The following is a 17,553-nucleotide window of genomic DNA, read 5'->3' as shown; positions in this document are numbered from 1 at the left end:
AGCATTTTGATTCTCTATCCACCTTGCTAAAAAGTGTAACAGTCTGTTCCTGTTATGAGTAACTCATTAGGCACTAAGAAATGCAACTTTGACTAGGGGGTTTTTTCAGTTATTTGGCATAAGCAAGAAGAGAAAAGGAAGGAAACGGCATGAATTGGGAAAAACATATCAGGTTCTGTTTACACAGTTTTGCCAATGCTAAGGTTTTCAGTAAAACAAAACTGTTTAAATCTTTCAAATGCACAAATGTAACTTGACTGCATTTCTTTCATTTTGAATCTAAGCACATGTTTTTTTACTCACTAACACATCTTTTTATGATGATAAGCCACATATTTGTTCTCCATCACAGAAGGAAATCGGTCGTGACGTTGGAGAACTACTTCCTGTTTCATGTGTCACCCTCCCTTCCATTGCAGGGATCCAAATCCTGGTCTGCTCTCTTTCGCTGCAAATATGAATCTCTCACCCACCTTTAAATCTTGTTCCAGGCTCCTAATGAGCTCTCCATCCACATGGCCTGTTTGTGCAACTTTCAAGCTTTTCTGTTCTGCTTTCCTGAGACGATATTGCAGAATGCGGCAATTCTTGTTTGCCCGGTCCAGCTCTCGCCGGAGCTCCTGCAGCTGGTAAACATCTTCCTCTAAATAGCTATCACGCATTTCTTCCATTTCAGCCCGAAGTTCATCCAGCTCATCCTGTGAGAAGTCAAAACAGTGCTCCATCATACCTCTAAATCTCCCCCGTGGGAGCAAAATAGGAAACATGCTCACTAGGATACCATACTAATGAAGTGATACAGATTGCAACATGCAGCTCCAGAAGTCATAGGAACAGAAGTTTTATCCCAACATTGACTAATTATGCTGAACTAAATTAATGAATACTTGTTATATTTCTTACAATTGCTTCAATAATTAAAAACAGACCAGATGCTTATCTGTCTCCTGAAACTCGTAACACCTTCATTTTGGCATCTCTAATTAAAATAAAAAGTGCATAATACTTTGCCACCGTCTGAACTGATTCCTTGCTTTATTTGGACAACAGTAAACCTAATTAACCAAGTAACTCAGCACCTCTGTGTGATGTGCCTTTTAACAACAGCACTTCCTAAAAATTAAATTTTCCCTTGAAAACTTTAACGAATCTTTACACCAAATACCGAACTGCTCCATATGAAAATGCTGTCCCATTTGAGCCTAGCATCATGCGTGTGCTTAGTGACAGATGGGTTGGGTGTGGGAGAAAGTAGGCTTCTGTTGGGTGTACACACATTTCAGTGACAGAACCACAAGGACGAAATAAAACCTGTGCCCATGGGAATAACCTGGTCATTCTTTTCTAGGCATCATGAACTGTCCCAATTCCATATTATACCATGAGTGGCACATGCTCTCTAAAGTCAGATTTAAAGATTTACAGCTGAACAGGATAAGCTCTATCATTCCCATTTGTTTAATCTGTGCATGACTGAAGCTCCAGAGCTAAAACTCTTATAAACATGGCTTCATGTTCACTAAGGGCAAATCGTGCCTGACAAATTTGGTGGCCTTTAACGACGGGGTTACAGCATTGGTGAATAAGGGAAGAGCAACCAACATCATCTACCTGGACTTGTGCAAAGTATTTGACACTGTCCTGCACGACATCCTTGTCTCTAAATTGGAGAGACGCAGATTTGATGGATGGACCACTCGGTCGATAAGGAATTGGCTGGATGGTCACACTCAAAGAGTTTCAGTCAGTGGCTCAATGCCAAGGACAGAGCAGTGACACGTGGCGTTCCTCAGGGATTGGTTGGTACAGGGACCGGCACTGTTTAACATCTTTGTCAGCAACATGGACAGTGGGATTGAGATTGAGTGCACCCTTAGCAAGTTTGCCAACGACACCAAGTTGTGTGGTGCGGTTGACATGCTGGAGGGAAGGGATGCCATCCAGAGAGACCTTGACAGGCTTGAGAAGTAGGCTCGTGCAAACTTCATGAAGTTCAACAAGTCCAAGTGCAAGGTCCTGCACATGGGTCAGGGCAATCCCAAGCACAAATACAGGCTGGGTGATGAGTGCATTGAGAGCAGCCCTGCAAAGAAGGACTTGGGGGTGTTGGTTGACAAGAAGCTCAACACAAGCCAGCAATGTGCATTTGCAGCCCAGAAAGCTAACTGTATCCTGGGCTGCATTAGAAGAAGTGTGGCCAGCAGGTCAAGGGAGGTGATTCTCCCCCTCTACTCCACTCTCATAAGGCCCCACCTGGAGTACTGCGTTCAGCTCTGGGCACCCCAACATACGAAGGGCATGGACCTGTTGGAGTGAGTCCAGAGGAGGGTCACAAAGATGATCAGAGGGCTGGAGAACCTCTCCTATGATGACAGGCTGAGAGAGTTGGGGTTGTTCAGCCTGGAGAAGAGAAGGCCCCAGGCAGACATTATAGCAGCCTTCCAGTACCTAAAGGGGGCCTACAGGAAACATGGGGAGGGACTTTTTACAAGGGTAGGCAGTGACAGGACAAGGCGCAATGACTTTAAACTGAGAGATGGTAGATTTAGATTAGGTGTAAGGAAGAAGTTCTTTACTGTGAGGGTGGTGAGGCACTTGAACAGGTTGCCCAGAGAGGTCGTGTATGCCCCCTCCCTGGAAGTGTTCAAGGCCAGGTTGGATGGGGCTTTGAGCAACCTGGTCTAGTGGAAGGTGTCCCTGCCCATGGCAGGGGGGTTGGAACTAGGTGGTCTTTAAGATCCCTTCCAACCCAAAACATTCTATGATTCTATGATAAGGTCTTCCAAGCACAGGGGTGCAAGCCACTAAACTACTGTGTGAGAGGAAAACTATGACTCTACTAACTTTGAACAAAGTTGGGGAAAAAAAATCATAAAAAAGAGCCAGGAGGAGAATATTTGAAATGAACTATTAATTTTTAAATAATTTTCTTTAAAATTGCATTTGATATTATAAAGACCAAATTTTCTGTGGAAAACATAGCTTAAATAAGATTCAAGGAAACCTTGCACTGGGACCTCACTTCAGATCTCTAAATGACACTTGAAATACCAAGGATGGCTGAAGAATATTCACATTTGTATCAATTAGAGAAGACACTGCTACAGCGTTAGCTCCCTTGACAAAGCACCCCTCCAGGCTGGACCATCCCTGTCCAGTCCCTCCATGAACATGTCTGCCTACATCCCCCGGTAGTCCTCTCAACCATTCCCCCTTCCCGTGGCCTAACTGGATGGACGGTTGTGGTTTTCCCTGTATTCACCTTGCTCCACTAGAGCTTTAGTAACAAATGAGGGACACATCTTGTCTCTGAGCACAGTCCTGAGCAAAGGAAGACATGTTGTACTTCTTTAGCCTCCTTAGCATAGTTATGTTAGAATTATAGTGTTAGTCCTACCAAAATCTGTACAACTGTATTTATACAGCTATGTTTTATCTTCAGTTAGTTGAGCCAGCATAAGTCAAATTTTGGCCAAGCACAAGGCTTGTTATTTCCAAAATGACCACTCTGGGCTCAGCAGTGAGGCTTTGCTCCACCAGTACAGCCCTCCAAGGGCTCTACACAGTTCTCCCTAGATGCTCAGAAAGGACAGACAGGTTTTCTCACAAGCCCACTATATCGCTATACATTTTCAATATATTCAGATTTCTGCTGTAGGGGCATCCTGTCCCACAGTCTCCCTGGGACAGCTGCAGGAGTGAGATATTTGTGTGGATGGAAAAGCTCAAGGGTTACTCTCCAGTGAGCTGGTTCATGCTTGCACCATACGCTGTCAGAAAAGGAATAGCGTAAGCACAGTAACAGAAGTTATCCTTGCAGCAATGACATCCTCACAAGTTGCAAATACATTAATTAACCACAAACAGCAGACTGCAAGGAAAGAAACGAGCTGTACAGACCAAACCCAGCAGGACTCTTTCAAAACGATGATAGGCCCTGGCCCTATCTACTCCTCCTCAGGGTATAGCCAACTACTCTGGCCAGTTTACAGACAACACACTGGTGAAGTTTTGATAAATGATTGATATTTTTAAAAAGAAAAACATGGCAATGTATGCTTGAGTGAACTGGGGAGAAGACCTGTTATTTCTTTTTAATGTGCACACCTTTTCACTATGCTTCGCATTTATAGACACTTTCAAGTGGTAAAGTAAAAATTTACCCAGTAAAGATGGAGATGCAAAAGAAAAATGTCAAGGTTTTAGAAAGTGGTTAGAGAGTAGCAGTAGCTTTTGAACCTAAGAAAAGGAGTACACTTTTGTGTTGCCAGTTTATTAACTATGTATTCTGGCTAAGGTACTCATACCAAAACCACAGTCTTTACTTGTCAGAGTTAATATAGCCCTCTGGGATGAACAGGACCAGAGTTATTGCTTAGGGCTGTCTGCAGACTCAGGAGTTGAATCTACCTCAACTAGATTCAAGTTCAATTAACTTTTTAATATCATCTTCAGAATGCTAATGTTAGATTAATAATTTGGTTGTAAATTGAGAATTTTGAAACACAAATCCACAATAAAGGAAAACATGTCATCACCAAATTAATGGGATCTGGTTTATAACCTGATGTTTGTATTTAAGAACTAAGCAATGGCTTTCATGTATAAAATGGTCTGCAAAGAACAATTGTAATGTTATTGCTCATCTCTTAAACTTCCTTGTTATCTATAACAGGTTTTGGAATTAGTAAGTCTGGTTAGTTTCTAAAGACAAATAATCCACACTATTTTACTTTAAAGCATTTATTACAACCAAATTTGGAAAGTGAGACTCACATAATTTTAAACAATATAATCCCTGAAACAGTCATCCCATTGAAAATTAATATTCCCAAATCCTCTCGGTGGGCATGGGAGCTCTCCCAGCATTAAGAGTCACTCAGTCTCCATCGGAGACTTGAATCCAATGTCTTTCCTCCCACCAAAGAAGTTCCCCAAAGAGCTGCAAGCATTGGCATGAGCTGTATTTCAGGAGACAGGCCTGCCTTTTACCTCCAGGAAAACTGAAGTTTTCTCAATCTCCCTTAACAGCACAACTCTGACTTTGCAAGTCTGTGATTTGTTTTGCTATGCTTACCTCTGGTTTTGGTTATAAATACACAGTTTGCTTTTCTCAAGTCTAATTTTGCAGATAAACTAAAATTTAGGATACAATCAAGAAAGCTGTACTTTAAAACCTCACACAGTTCTCCTCTCAGATTTTTTTTGACTGAATTGAGCTTCCTTTCCACACAATTTTTTTTTCTACTCCCAAAACCATCACAGAGAAATCAGACTGTGTCCCAACCTCTTGTATTTAGGAACACAGCATCCTTTGGATGAGCTTTAAAACACAGCAACATACATGCAAACACAATGAGGGCACAAACAATTTTGACCATATAAGGAGCAGAAACCTTGCCGTACGGGCTGCATGCAGCACCAGCCCGCTTTCTGCTGTATTACTGCAGTGCCTGGGGCTTGGACCTACATAGTCGGTCCAGCCCAGGGAGGAAAACCACAAATGGGACAGATTAAATCTTTTTGAGTAGCAAGATGAAGTCCTATTTTTATGTATTAAAAAATATATATATAGGAGCATGTCACCTCTGAAATGTCAAAATATAGGAAGATGATATGTGGCTCAGATTTTGTATGACAGCACACAATTATGGATTCTGGGATAATCTTTTACTAGTTACAGTAAAGACATAATCTCAATACGTGGCAAGGGTGTAGATGCTTCCAGTTCATAAGAGCTTATTTTCCTTGGTAGGTACTTGTGATTCTGCTGTAGACGCTGAAACCTTGTGTTAGCATCTCCTAAGTCAGAGCTGTTATGATTACACCTACAAAACCAGGGCAGCTTAAACTCCTCTTCTAAAGTGATGTGTGCACACAAAACAGAGGAAGCTATGTTAAAGACCCAGGGAAGTGGAAATTACAACTGAAATGATGATGGTCCTACTTACTAAAACAGCAAACCTACCACTTTGAAGGAAAACATTTCAATCACTAGTGAAACCAAAGGTAAATGCACCAAAGCCAGAACCTTAAAAATCCCAAACTCAGTACTTTGCAAAAAAAGATGCTTTGGCTGCGAGGCAGTTGAAAATACTAGATAAAACTAATTCCTAACTTCATTACAATGTATTGTTCTTATTACTATTATTATTGTGAGTAAGAATTAAAACTCTTTCTCTCAGGAGGTATTGAGATTCATCCTGTGGACTTTAATATTGTAAAACTGAAGAAAGAAATCAGAATAGGCACTTATAAGTAATTAAAACAAACAAGTAAGAAAATGGCCATCCCTCTTTCTGCATCTAAAAAATTGAGAGCCTGCTCCCTTCCTTTAACAGGGAGGACCTGCTCCAGCATCTCAAAGTGGGAATCGAAATTGCTAAGTTAAGTGCCAGCATAAGAAGCTTCACTTTGCTGTACGTTCCTGTACAGGATGAGAGCCTCCTCTTGATCCCTTTTAATTTAATAGTAATTACATTACTACTTTCAGTTAGAACAGCACCAGGCAGAGAGCCCTGGAAGAAAAAATATTGTTTAGGAAAAAGCTAAACTGCTTTTCTTTCCAGATTATTTTCTTTTCCACCTTGGTCATCATAAAGAACAAATGGAAGTGTGGGAAAGAAAATAACTTTCTAACTGGCAGCTCTTTCCAAATTTGCAGTGGAAATCCAAATTGCTCCTGGTCCTGAGTCTAACCACTTCTAGTTTCAGATACTTGGCCCAAATGACTTCCTAAAGGACAGCTATTTGGGGTCTAATAAGGATCAGTCATCTGGAATTCACAGTGTGGCTGTATGAACACAGGGACACGCTTAAATAGCTGCTCCGTTTGCAGGGTTCCCCTAGACTTCAGTGCAAAAGCAACAGAATTAGGATTCACTGTTTCCCTGTCGGTCTACCAAGCCAAGGTGAATTGGCTGAAAGGGGAAAGCCTGCGTGCAGTTTACATCACTGCATAGCCCAAATACATACTGATGGTGTCATTTCACATCTGTACTGTGCAAATAGAAGACTTGCCTGTCAGAAGAGAAGCCATTATCTCATTAATACCTCCACTGATGTCATGCTTGTTTATTATTGATTTAATTTATAATGAAGTATAATTAAGGGTAAATTATAGGAATATGCCTTGTTTAGGATTCTTTGGGAAAAAAAAAAGGAGAGAGAAGAAGAGTCAGGCCATGCAGCTATTACACTAAGTAACCCATACTCATATGAGTCATTCCCACTGAAGTGACCAGGAATACTTTTACAACTGATGAGCGTCTGGTTGAGATCCATAATGAGGTTTGAAAGTAAATTTTCCAATCATCCCCACAACTGTGCACTCATTCAGCCCGCAGAGTACACAAGAAATGGATTCCTTCTGAAATAAAATAAGCAGAGACCTACACTCCAAGGGTGCACCAAATGTGCTCCATTACTCTTGAGTCCTCTGGACAACTGTAAAACACATGCATGATGGAGATGTTTTGTTCAAGGGGCCAGACTAAATACAGTCCAAAGTAAGACCCCTAAACTGCATATAATCACAGAGGCAGCCTGTTGATCTACCCTCACTAAGCTGAATTACTGGCTGATACAGAAAAAGCTCTTAACTCAGAGTGTGAATAGAGATCAAAACTAGAACCCAACCAAGAGTTTAAAAAAAAAAAAAAAAAAAAAAAAAAGGAATTTTCAAAATTACTGTTAGGGAGAAATTACATGCAGAAAATAGCATAAAAGATGTATGGATACTGAATTCATTACTATTGCATTTACAGTTACGTATATTAGCAGACTGGAAGTGTTTAGGCTCCAGTGCATTAGAACACATCAGTGTCCAGAAATTATACACTAACTTGGAAACATCTGCAAACTAGGAAGCCAAAAATGTACAAAACCAATAAACTGTACAGTATTTTAAAAAATGCAAATGAAGGATGAAATTAAATTGTCTATGTAAAAAATCTAATTATTTATTAATTTAGCCAAAAGTCATTTTTATAGATTATGCCAGTACTATTTTCTAAATAGAAGGTTGTTTAATACACATTAAATCAAAAGAGGGGAGACTGAGGAAGGGAGCAGGGGCAGAAATTATGGTGGGTAGCTGCTATTGCGCTGGCGAATCCAGAACTTCTAGAAAGTCCTTGATAAATCTAAGATTCATGAACTGTGATTTTACGTAATCTCTGTTTTTGTATTTTAAATATCTCAAACTGTCTGTATGTAGGAGATGCTGCTGCTGCTAAGGAATAAACACATCCCCCATATCACTTTACATCAGAACTGCAGTAGGGATAAATATGCTCTAAAAGGCTTTGGTTGGCAAGAAAGCAACAACCATTATTTTTGCCTCTTGCAAAATATGTTAATGAACCTAAAGTTCCTGGGCCCCTGATATTATTGTTTACCTCTCAAACCAAACTACAAGTCGTGCACCAATCCAGCGTTGTTTGAAGCTTGTGCACAAAACGAGATGAGAGCTGAAAAATTGTAGGACCCTGAGCACCTGTTGACTTCAGGTCTGGTTTAAGTTTGCAGGATCCAAGAGCAGCATCTGGCAGCTTTTCTGCTATATTCAAGCATTAGCCCCAGTATTGTTTCAACACGTTTCCTTGATTGGAGCAGCTGAAGCCGTTCGAGCAGTCATCTGGCTGGGGCAACATTGATATCATCTATTGAGGGCCACCAAGTGAAACTATCGCCTGGTGCATCACGCCGCTAATGTCCAGGCAGCGCAGGGGTTGACAGGGACACAGCTGGAGTTAACAAGGCACATGGCCTTGCTATTCTTCCCCAGAGTGACATCTCCCTCCGACAGCTGACTGTCCCTCCAGCCAAGCCTGGCCACACAGGTTTTGTGCCCCAGGCAGGGTTATCACCTCCGTTCTCTTCGGGACTGCCAGTCACCAGGTGGGCAAAGCAGCATGTCAAGCAGAGATGGGGGACGAACTTTGTTTTGCTAACCCCAGTAACCCTCACTAAATGGAAGAAAAATTGGTCCCATCACTTCACATCATTTTTGCAAAACCCTTTGACATACACAACTCCCATCAGGTTAGCAAAACAAACAGTGATATCATTCATTCCTCATGAGTTCATCTCAAGCCTATGGATGCAAAGATCTACAGTTTCAAGGGAGCCAAGAAATACAATGTAACCTCATATGACACACATTGTGATTTTAAACAAAAATGAAGGTTCTTTAGATGTATCAGAGTGGAATAAGGAGCCTGGAGTGGCCCCTTATTTGATTTATATCCAGCATATGTCACAGATAAAAAGGAATATAGAAAGAATAAAGACAAAACAAGATAAACTAGATGATTATCTAATAAATCCAACATAGTTTAGAATATATTTTTGTGCTAGCCTGCACTGTAGCAGCGTTTCTGCTGTGTTGAACTTGCACCAACCCATGCACAAAGAGGAGGCCCAGTAAAGCAGAGCAGAGCAAGCACGAGTTTCATTTTAAGGGCTGTACAAAGTGCTATGCCTCCAGTAGGAGGCTGCTTTCACATTGTGGCCATGAAGGATGTAAAGAGAAAAGGGGCATGTATCATGACTAAAATACCACTGCTGTTTCTGCTAGCATGTTTATTTAATTAAAACTGTCTGAACTAAACTTTGGACAAGATAAAGCAAGAACATTTTTAATTGCTAAAATTTAGGCCCTCTTCCTCAGGATCCCTCATCCTTTCAAGGGCTCTACACCACAAGGAGCTTCTTTCAAAATTTCCCAAGGACTTGCCTAGTGCATGACACTTCTCCATGTGCTGGACACCTTTAAAGTAATCCTGAAAAACAACCGCTTGTGTGGGCAGCATTTTGCTATTACTAACAGGACTAGCAATGACTAAAACTTTACCTTCCACTAGCACTTACCGGTGACCTCCTGACTCCACAGAGTCAGGCACCACGACATAATTTCACTCTTACACATCAACAAATAAGTGATACCTTTTAAATGCTGCTGTAATATTACAGTCTTGCCCCATAGGTAGCTGAAATAAGGTTATGCAAGAACTATATGAAACTGAAATCAATGTAAACACTTCTCCTCAACTACTTCACCCACAGGCTTAACTTTACTGGTAGTTGGCCACTGCTGGAGCCAAAGTCTCATCTAGGGTAAAATCACAATCCCTGGAAATATATAAGGTGGCAATTTGATATCAGGTTGAGATCTGGCTCACAGTGTATGAGTCCGAGACGTCTGCAGCACCAACAGTTTGCCCTGCAAAGACTTCCATGGAGCATTCTGGGAGACTTTCTAGCACTTCTTGAGTAGAAATAAAAACAAATGATTATGTTCATTTTGGTTTTTCTGGTAGCCCTTTAATATCCAGTAATCTTTAACACTAAGTCTACGTATATGTGTATATATATATACACTGTGTTCTATAACCTATGTTCCAGACACATGAAAGAGATGTGAAAGACCTTCCTGTGTGAAAAATAAATTTCCCTGAAACAGGCTTTAAAATTATGCACACTTACTGTTGCACTCCAGCTGCAGGGAAGGATAAGGAGGAGTGAAAACTACAAAATTCGGCATATGGCCAAGCTCAGGAAATTAACAGTTTCTTCTGGGATTTATCTAATCACTTGTCTATTTACAGCTGACAGCTTCCCTGTTATCCCTTAGTCCCCTCCAGTTAAAGGAGAAACACATCTCACTCCAATACCTACCAAGAGAACTGCATTGTAAAAAACACGAGGAGCAAACCCACAAGTAAACAACTCAGGCAATGCTGTGGTTTTAATTTGCAGAATTTTTTTATAGGTTTCCCTAGGAAAGGAAAATGAAGTTTGGGAATTCTCCTAGTAACTTTTGCACTACTGGGCTATTTCCAACCATTTTGAGAGAGGAGCAGAACTGCTAAGACTTCATGTACCCAGGTGGCCAAGGAAAGCAGACAAACCATGTACTCAGTCCCCTCAGGAGAGGCAACAGAGTGAGCTCATGGCTTTCCAGGTACGATGACATGCCCACTGGAAGTCAGCTGAGACACAGAGCCCCAAGAAACCAGTCTGTATTATCCTACTATTCTCAGAAATACTTGTAGCCTGAAAAAGTCATAGTCCAAATCAAAGAAGGGTTGGGACACAATTGCTGTAGATGATGAAGACATCAAGGTGAAAGACCTGAAGACACTGTTGCACAGGGTGAGAAGTTTGAAATGATGTAGAATAAAGTTCTTTACCTAGGACTTGCCAATGTCAATCCGGTCCCATGATCAGAAAGTCCATAAAGCGGGACACCCTAACAGTGGTCAGTCCTAGACAATTCAGACAAACTCTTTTTCAGTTTCCCATAGTTAAAAATTACTTTCAATATGAAACATGAGACTTAACACATTCTTCATAATGGGTTAAAGTTTAAGTACTATAACTGTGCAAATCCTGTAATGCAAAGAGATGCTCCCAGGCTTTTGGCCTCCATGACTTCTGATGGCAATGCCAGTTTACCTGCTCCTAAAGCAATTCCTATTACAAAGTCTGATTTCATTACATCTCCTCATTTCTGGGCTGTCAAGTAGAACAGAAGCTTCTGATAAAGGTTCTCTATGCTGCTCATCACTTTATAGAATATTACATTTCCCTAACGCACTCTGGAGTTTTCCATCCAATGAGTGCTATAAAAGCTTTGCTACGCGCCAATAATTTTTATTGGTCTAGTTCTGTATTATCAATTTCTAGATGACCAGCAGTGCCCACAGTATTTCAGGTACACCCACTGATCTGTGTAACAGCTACAGATCTATAAAACATTATAATGTTTTCTTTGTTATTCTCTGTTCAGTTCCCCCTGAAATCTAACATAATTTTTGCCTGCAGTTTCACATTGAGCAGAGATTTTCATTGCCCCTTCTCTCATGATGCTCCCGAGTTAACACAATGCATTTAAAATCCAGAAAAGTGCATACTCAGTCCTTCTTCTCTCAGAGTGCTTCAAATTTTCAATACTGAGATTTATTTCCCATCCTCTGCCTTCATTTTTCACTCATTCCTCTGGGGTTAAGTCTACGATTAAGTTCTGTCTGGTCTTTGCTGGGCTCCACTTAAGATAAAAAAACTTAATGTCATCTGAAAATTTTGCTGTATCATTGCTCGTTCCTTTTTCCAGTTCATTAAGCAGCACCAGACCCAGCAAAGAACCTTGCAGCACCCCTGCTGTTAGCCTTTTGCTATGCTGAATATTGCTTCTTGTCCCTCAGCCAAAACCCCTTAACAAGCCCCGTCTGTATCTTTACCACCCTTCTCTCCCAAGGTTATACCCAACTCCAGTCTTTCTCCTAGCAAAACTCCCATGGATTTCCATGGTCGTTTTTCTTGACAACAGGGTGTTGCCAAAATCAGGGAACAAAGATGGTTCTTACCAGCAGCAGAGTCAAATGGTACAGTAGCTGCGGTTACATGATTATCTCAGTTTATCTTATTTATAGATCTTTATGGATGTAGACTCTTTGCTGTGCCAAAAGATCAGATTGTAAGCGCAAGTCCAACTAAAGGTTCCCCCAGGTCAACCCAGCTCAGAGCATGCCTGAATTTATCTCTTCTGTTTCTCTGAGGATGAATGCACATAGGTGTATTTTTTCTACCTGTACAAGGGTGCAATGACACTTTTTACTGCTGCTCTTGTTATTCTATTAGTACTTCACAACGAGTGGCTCCACTTTCCAGCGATAAAGTAACACAATAAACAAACAGTATAATGCTGTCATCCCTTCCACATCAAATGAAGGAACCGGTTTCTTCGTCTTTTTTAAAGGGTGATACTGAGGAAAACAGTTCCTGGAAAGCAAGGTCTTGCCAACCGGTAGGGTGTTTGCAGTGCTTTAGAAAGAGTTGGGGTTTTCTGAGCCACCACCACACCAACCAGACGTTAACATTGCCACAGTACGTGTTGCACCGGACTTGCGTTCATCCAGCCTCCACGACTCGGGCTTTTCCAGGGAGCCGCGATCACACGCCTAAGTCCCTTATCTGCCCTTAAACCGTGCCACGGCCCCGCTTTGCGGGGGAGCCCCGAGGCGCCCGGCTGGCCCTCCCTGCCCCTATTTCTCTCCCACGGGTGAAATTGGGCATTTGGTCCGGGGGGGGGGCGGGGGGTCCCACGGGAGGTGACTTCAGACTGAGCGAATCCACTCGCCACCCCCAGCGCGGACCCCGCAGTCCCGGCCAGGAGGGGCTGCGCCGCTACCAGTGCCTCCCCCTTCTTCCCTTCTTCCCTTCCCTTCCCTTCCCGGGGCGGGGACCCGCTGAGGCCGGGCTCCGCGGCCGATGCTCACCTTGAGGTACTCGTTCTCCGAGCGCAGCTCCTCCACCTCCCGCTGCAGCTCCTCCGGAGCCGCCGCCGCCGCCGCAGGCGGCTCCCCGCGGCTCGGGGCTCGCCCACCGCCCGGGGGCGCGGGCAGCGGATCCCCGCGGGGGCCGGGTGGCGGCAGGGCTCCGCGACCGGGCCCGGTGCCGGTGCGGGTCGGCTCGGCGGCGGCGGCGGCGGGCTGGGCGGCGGGCGGGTCCCGCTCGCGGTCGCTGGAGCCGGTGCCGGACTCGGCGTCGCTGCTGGCGGCCGGGGCCAGACGCTGCTCGTCGGAGAGCGGCTCGGAGGGGCAGTCGGAGAGGTCGGAGCTGCTGTCCGTGTGGCCGACGCGGGCCAGCGCGGCCGCCGCCGCCGCATGGCCGCTGCCTGCCGCGGCGCCCCGCTTCCCCTTCCTGCCCTTGCCGGGCGGCGGGGCCGCCTCGCCGCCGGGCTGCCGCCCCCCTCCCCGGCCGCCGGGGCCCGGCTCCGGACCGCGGGCCGCCCGCTTGGCGCAGGGGGCGGCCTTGGCGCCCGCCCTGCCGGCGGCGGCGGCGGCGGCGGCGGCGGCCTTGCCCCCCGGGGCGGCGGGGCGGCGAGAGAGGCGGCCCGGCGCCGCCAGGAGCCCCGCGGCCGGCGGGTGGGCACCCGGGTGCGGCGACGGGGGCGCCCGGGCGGGGAGGCCGGGGGACTTGGGGGGGGCGGGCGGCGGCTTGGTGGCGGCGGCGCGGGCGTGGAGGTCCTTGAGGAAGGGTCTGGCGGGCGACGGGGCGCGGTGCAGCCTCCTCTTCTCGGCGTGCGGGTGGTGGTGGCCGGGCGAAGGCGAAGGCGGCGGCCGCAGCGCGTCGCCGGGCCCCGGGCCGGGGCCGGGGCCGTTCAGCGCCTCCATGGCGCGGGCCAGGGGCGGCGGGGCGGCAGCGGCGGCCGCGGGGGCGCCCGGCGGCGGCAGGAGCGGCGGTCCCCGCGGGGCGCAGCAGCAGGACAGGCAGCCTCCTCCAGCCTCCCCGCTCGCTCTCTCATCACTTCTGCTTCTCCCAGCCACAGCCCTCACACTTTTCTTTCTCGACCCCCCTCTTCCTGCCCCCTCACCCCCTCCTCCTCCTCCTCCTCCTCCTCCTCCTCGCCGCTCTCTCCCGATCACTGATGTGTTTCAATAAAACGAGCCCAAATCCCTCGGTGGCAGCCGTCTCCTCCTCCTCCTCCTCCTTCCCCTCCCGCTCCCCTCTCTGCCTGGCTCAGCTTGATGCAGCTCAAGTTGCGATGCGGCCCCAAACCCCCCTACTTTTCCCCTCAATCTGAGGCAAAGGCGTGTTTCCCGGCTGCCTTCGCCTCCGCTTGCAAGCCCCCGCTCAGCCCACCGGCGCCGCTAACCCCATGGCTCCCCGCTGCCCCCAGCCCCAGCTCCGGCCGCCGCCTCCGCCCGGCTCCCGAAATAGCCCCGCTGCTGCTGGGGCCGCTCCGGCGCGGCGCGGCGCTGCCCGCCTGTGCGCAGGATCCGCCCCCTCTGTCAGCGAGCCAGGCTGCTCTCCCTGCAAACTACTTCCCTCGCATGCTTTATTATAGGGGCGCCTCCGCCAGCCGCTTCCTATCGGAAAGCCTCATTTGGGCAGAAATTTTCATTTCCCAGCCCTAAGCTGTATATCGTTGCCCCTGGTTGGTTTTTTTTTTTGGTTGGTTGGTTGTTGGTTTTGGGGGTTTTTGTTTGTTTCGGTTTGGTTTTTTTGGTTGGTTTTTTTTTTTTTTTTTTTTTTTTTTTTTTCTGAGCTAAGGCTTCATGAAAACCCCCTCTCCGGAGATTGGCAGCAACAGAACAACAGCCACCACATTATCTCTTTGCTCAAGGCGGACCCAGGTTCACCCAGAGGAAGGGCTGAGTATCCGAGGGAACCGGCAAGTTTGTGGCTGTGGCTAAACTACAAAAGGCATGGACCCATCCTTTTGGAGCACGGGGATATGAAATTAGAGCCCTTGCATTTGCAGAGCACCCGGACAGTAAATGAAAGGGAGGAGAAGCTCAAGCGTGGGAAAGAGGCACAGCCTAATGGGTAGAGCAGAGCAGCAGCAGCCAGAATGTTTCTGACTCCTCCACTCGGTCACAGCGGGACCTTGGACAAGTCGCAGTGGCTCCCTTATCTGTCGAACGAAGGTGGTAAATGTGTGCTTAGCTCATGAAAGTCCTTGGGAGGTTCAAGTCATCCACATCTGAACGGCAGCACCTCCGGTGCGTCCCGGGGCAGGGCAATCCCGGGGGTTTTGGGGGGGCAGCACCCTGGGGCACTCCAGATTCCCCACTCCGCTCATCCAGGTGCAAGGTAGTACCCCAAAAGGCAAAAGCCCCAGGGACTGCTGGAGCCTGAAGGCACAGGGCAGCACCACTGCAGCAGCCAGTGTAGCCAAGGTAAGATCAGGCGGCTGGCTCTGACAGTCCCGACCCAGGTCCAGCGCCAGACATCGTGGAGCACCTGAAACGGCCCGGGCCGGCCTGCCTGGGGAAGAGCTGGGACCGCGCTGGCATCCCTGGACTCCTTGTCCCAGTAAACGAGGGGAAAACCGATTATCCTGCTGAATAGTAACACACCGACGCTGCTGCAGGAGTACGCAACAGGTAGTCCTTACATTGCAAAGGCTGCAGAGGTGAAAAAAAATACTATTCAAATCAGAGCTGTATTTACACGTCTCCAGGAACCGGCAGCAGCTCCTCGGCACCGCCCCGGGCAGCCGGCGTGGGTAGCGCCAGCCGGGAGAGCGCGGTGATGGGCGGGCGGCCAGCGAGGCCGGGCGGGGGGGCGGCTCCAGCACCCTGGAGAAAGCCGGGGCTCGGGGCCAGCGGCGGGGGACGGGGGGCGGCGGCCGGGGTCCCTCCCGTCCCCAACCCGGCCGGTGGGACAGACCTCCCCGGCCGGGCAGCGCGGTCCTTCGGCGAGTGGGCGGGAGATGAAAGCCCTGCTCCAGGGCACCCGCCGGCCGGATGGTCGCTGCTGTTGGGTGGGGGTTTTTTTAATCTCTTGGCAAATTCAGCTTCTGTTACCGCTCACAGTTTCCCTCCGTTGGCATCGCTGCCCGGCGGCTCGGTTCCCGCATCCAGATGTGCCTTTCAGGTCACATGGCAAAGCACCTTTTGTGGCGAAGATTGCACTTGCTGCTGCTGGTCTGTACGTTTAGTGGAGCTAGCAGGAAGACTTCGTTGGGCCAAGTCCTTTAAAAATTATACAAAATACTCTGATGAAAGGAAAACACAGCAAACCCGCCCGCAGGTGTAAGCCCCCTCATTCTCGCTCCCCATACAACATTAGTTTGATTGGGTGAGATAACCAGTCCATAGAAGCAATATGAAGTGGCTCAGGTAGACTTTGATCTAGAAGAACGACTTACGAAATAGAAACTATTGTTACATTTTAATGACATAGCATTTGTGTCAGGCCATCACACAGTATCAGTGTTTCCTACCAGCTGTTCTGCTCTTAGCTGGGATTTGTTTCAGCAATACCCTGCTAGTCAGTTCAAGCAATCCTCCTTTTCAAGAATGCTAGGGAGTGAAAGAGATGGCAGTTGCTGTATTTCATCCTGAGAAATAGTAATTAACATGGAAATACTAGCTATTATGGATGTTGCCCTAGATGAGAGATATCAGAAAGTTGTTTTGATCTACTGTATTGCCACTCTCACTTGTTTTTGGCTGTAACTTCCAAGAATAGATGGGAATTCCAGCTTCACCTACTAGATTTGCAATGTGTTTTATGCCTGTGATGAAAGGGGAACTGCTCTGTGACAATTAATGAGTATGCTGTTTTGACTTTGGCCCATGAACAGAACTGTTCAATTCAAAAGGAAAATGAAAGGAAAAAGTATGACTCAAGATAAGCCACTTTTCTACAAACAATAGCTGAGAGACAGTGCCAGGCTTCTTTGCACTGGAGGGGAAAAGAATTAGGGAGGTGAAAAAAGGAGCAGATTCACAAAAGGCTGGGAATTGTCTGGAGAATTAATGAGACACTTTTAAAGTGTCTGACAAGAGTCCAGTTTCCTGTGGTTACCTTGTAAATTTTACATTGCAAATACATGAATAAATACTTTTTGCTGTTTTTTGCCACTTAATGCTTTTTTTCAACTGCTGAATGCTTTAAGATGTCTTGTTATATCACTGCGCGTCACTGACCACAAGCTCCTAAAGGTAAAGCGGACCGAAAGTCAGCCTGACTTGTGAGGAGGTGCCCTCATGTTTTGGTTTCAGCTGGAATGTTAATTTTCTTGTTAGTAGCTGG

General features: G+C 46.4%; 1 protein-coding gene across 11 annotated transcripts in view; it reads right to left on the bottom strand.

Moving 5' to 3' along the window:
- MTCL1 (microtubule crosslinking factor 1) overlaps positions 1-13,822 on the bottom strand; it is a 113,733-nt gene extending 99,911 nt beyond the window's left edge. For 6 of the 11 annotated variants that reach the window (XM_049830230.1, XM_049830223.1, XM_049830225.1 and 3 more), the window contains exons 1-2: positions 13,284-13,391; positions 474-698 (exon numbers count right to left, since the gene is read on the bottom strand). In XM_049830230.1, coding sequence (XP_049686187.1) covers positions 474-671 — 198 coding nt within the window. In that variant the 5' untranslated portion in view covers positions 672-698; positions 13,284-13,391. Of the gene's footprint in view, positions 1-473; positions 699-13,283 lie in introns of all 11 variants that reach the window. The other 5 variants (XM_049830224.1, XM_049830227.1, XM_049830231.1 and 2 more) reach the window with 2 other exon arrangements.
- Between the last annotated feature and the right edge of the window lie 3,731 nt (positions 13,823-17,553).

The sequence above is a fragment of the Accipiter gentilis genome, chromosome 27 (assembly GCF_929443795.1).
Source record: "Accipiter gentilis chromosome 27, bAccGen1.1, whole genome shotgun sequence".
NCBI classification, from domain to species: Eukaryota; Metazoa; Chordata; class Aves; order Accipitriformes; family Accipitridae; genus Astur; species Astur gentilis.
This window is presented reverse-complemented; position numbering and strand designations above follow the sequence as displayed.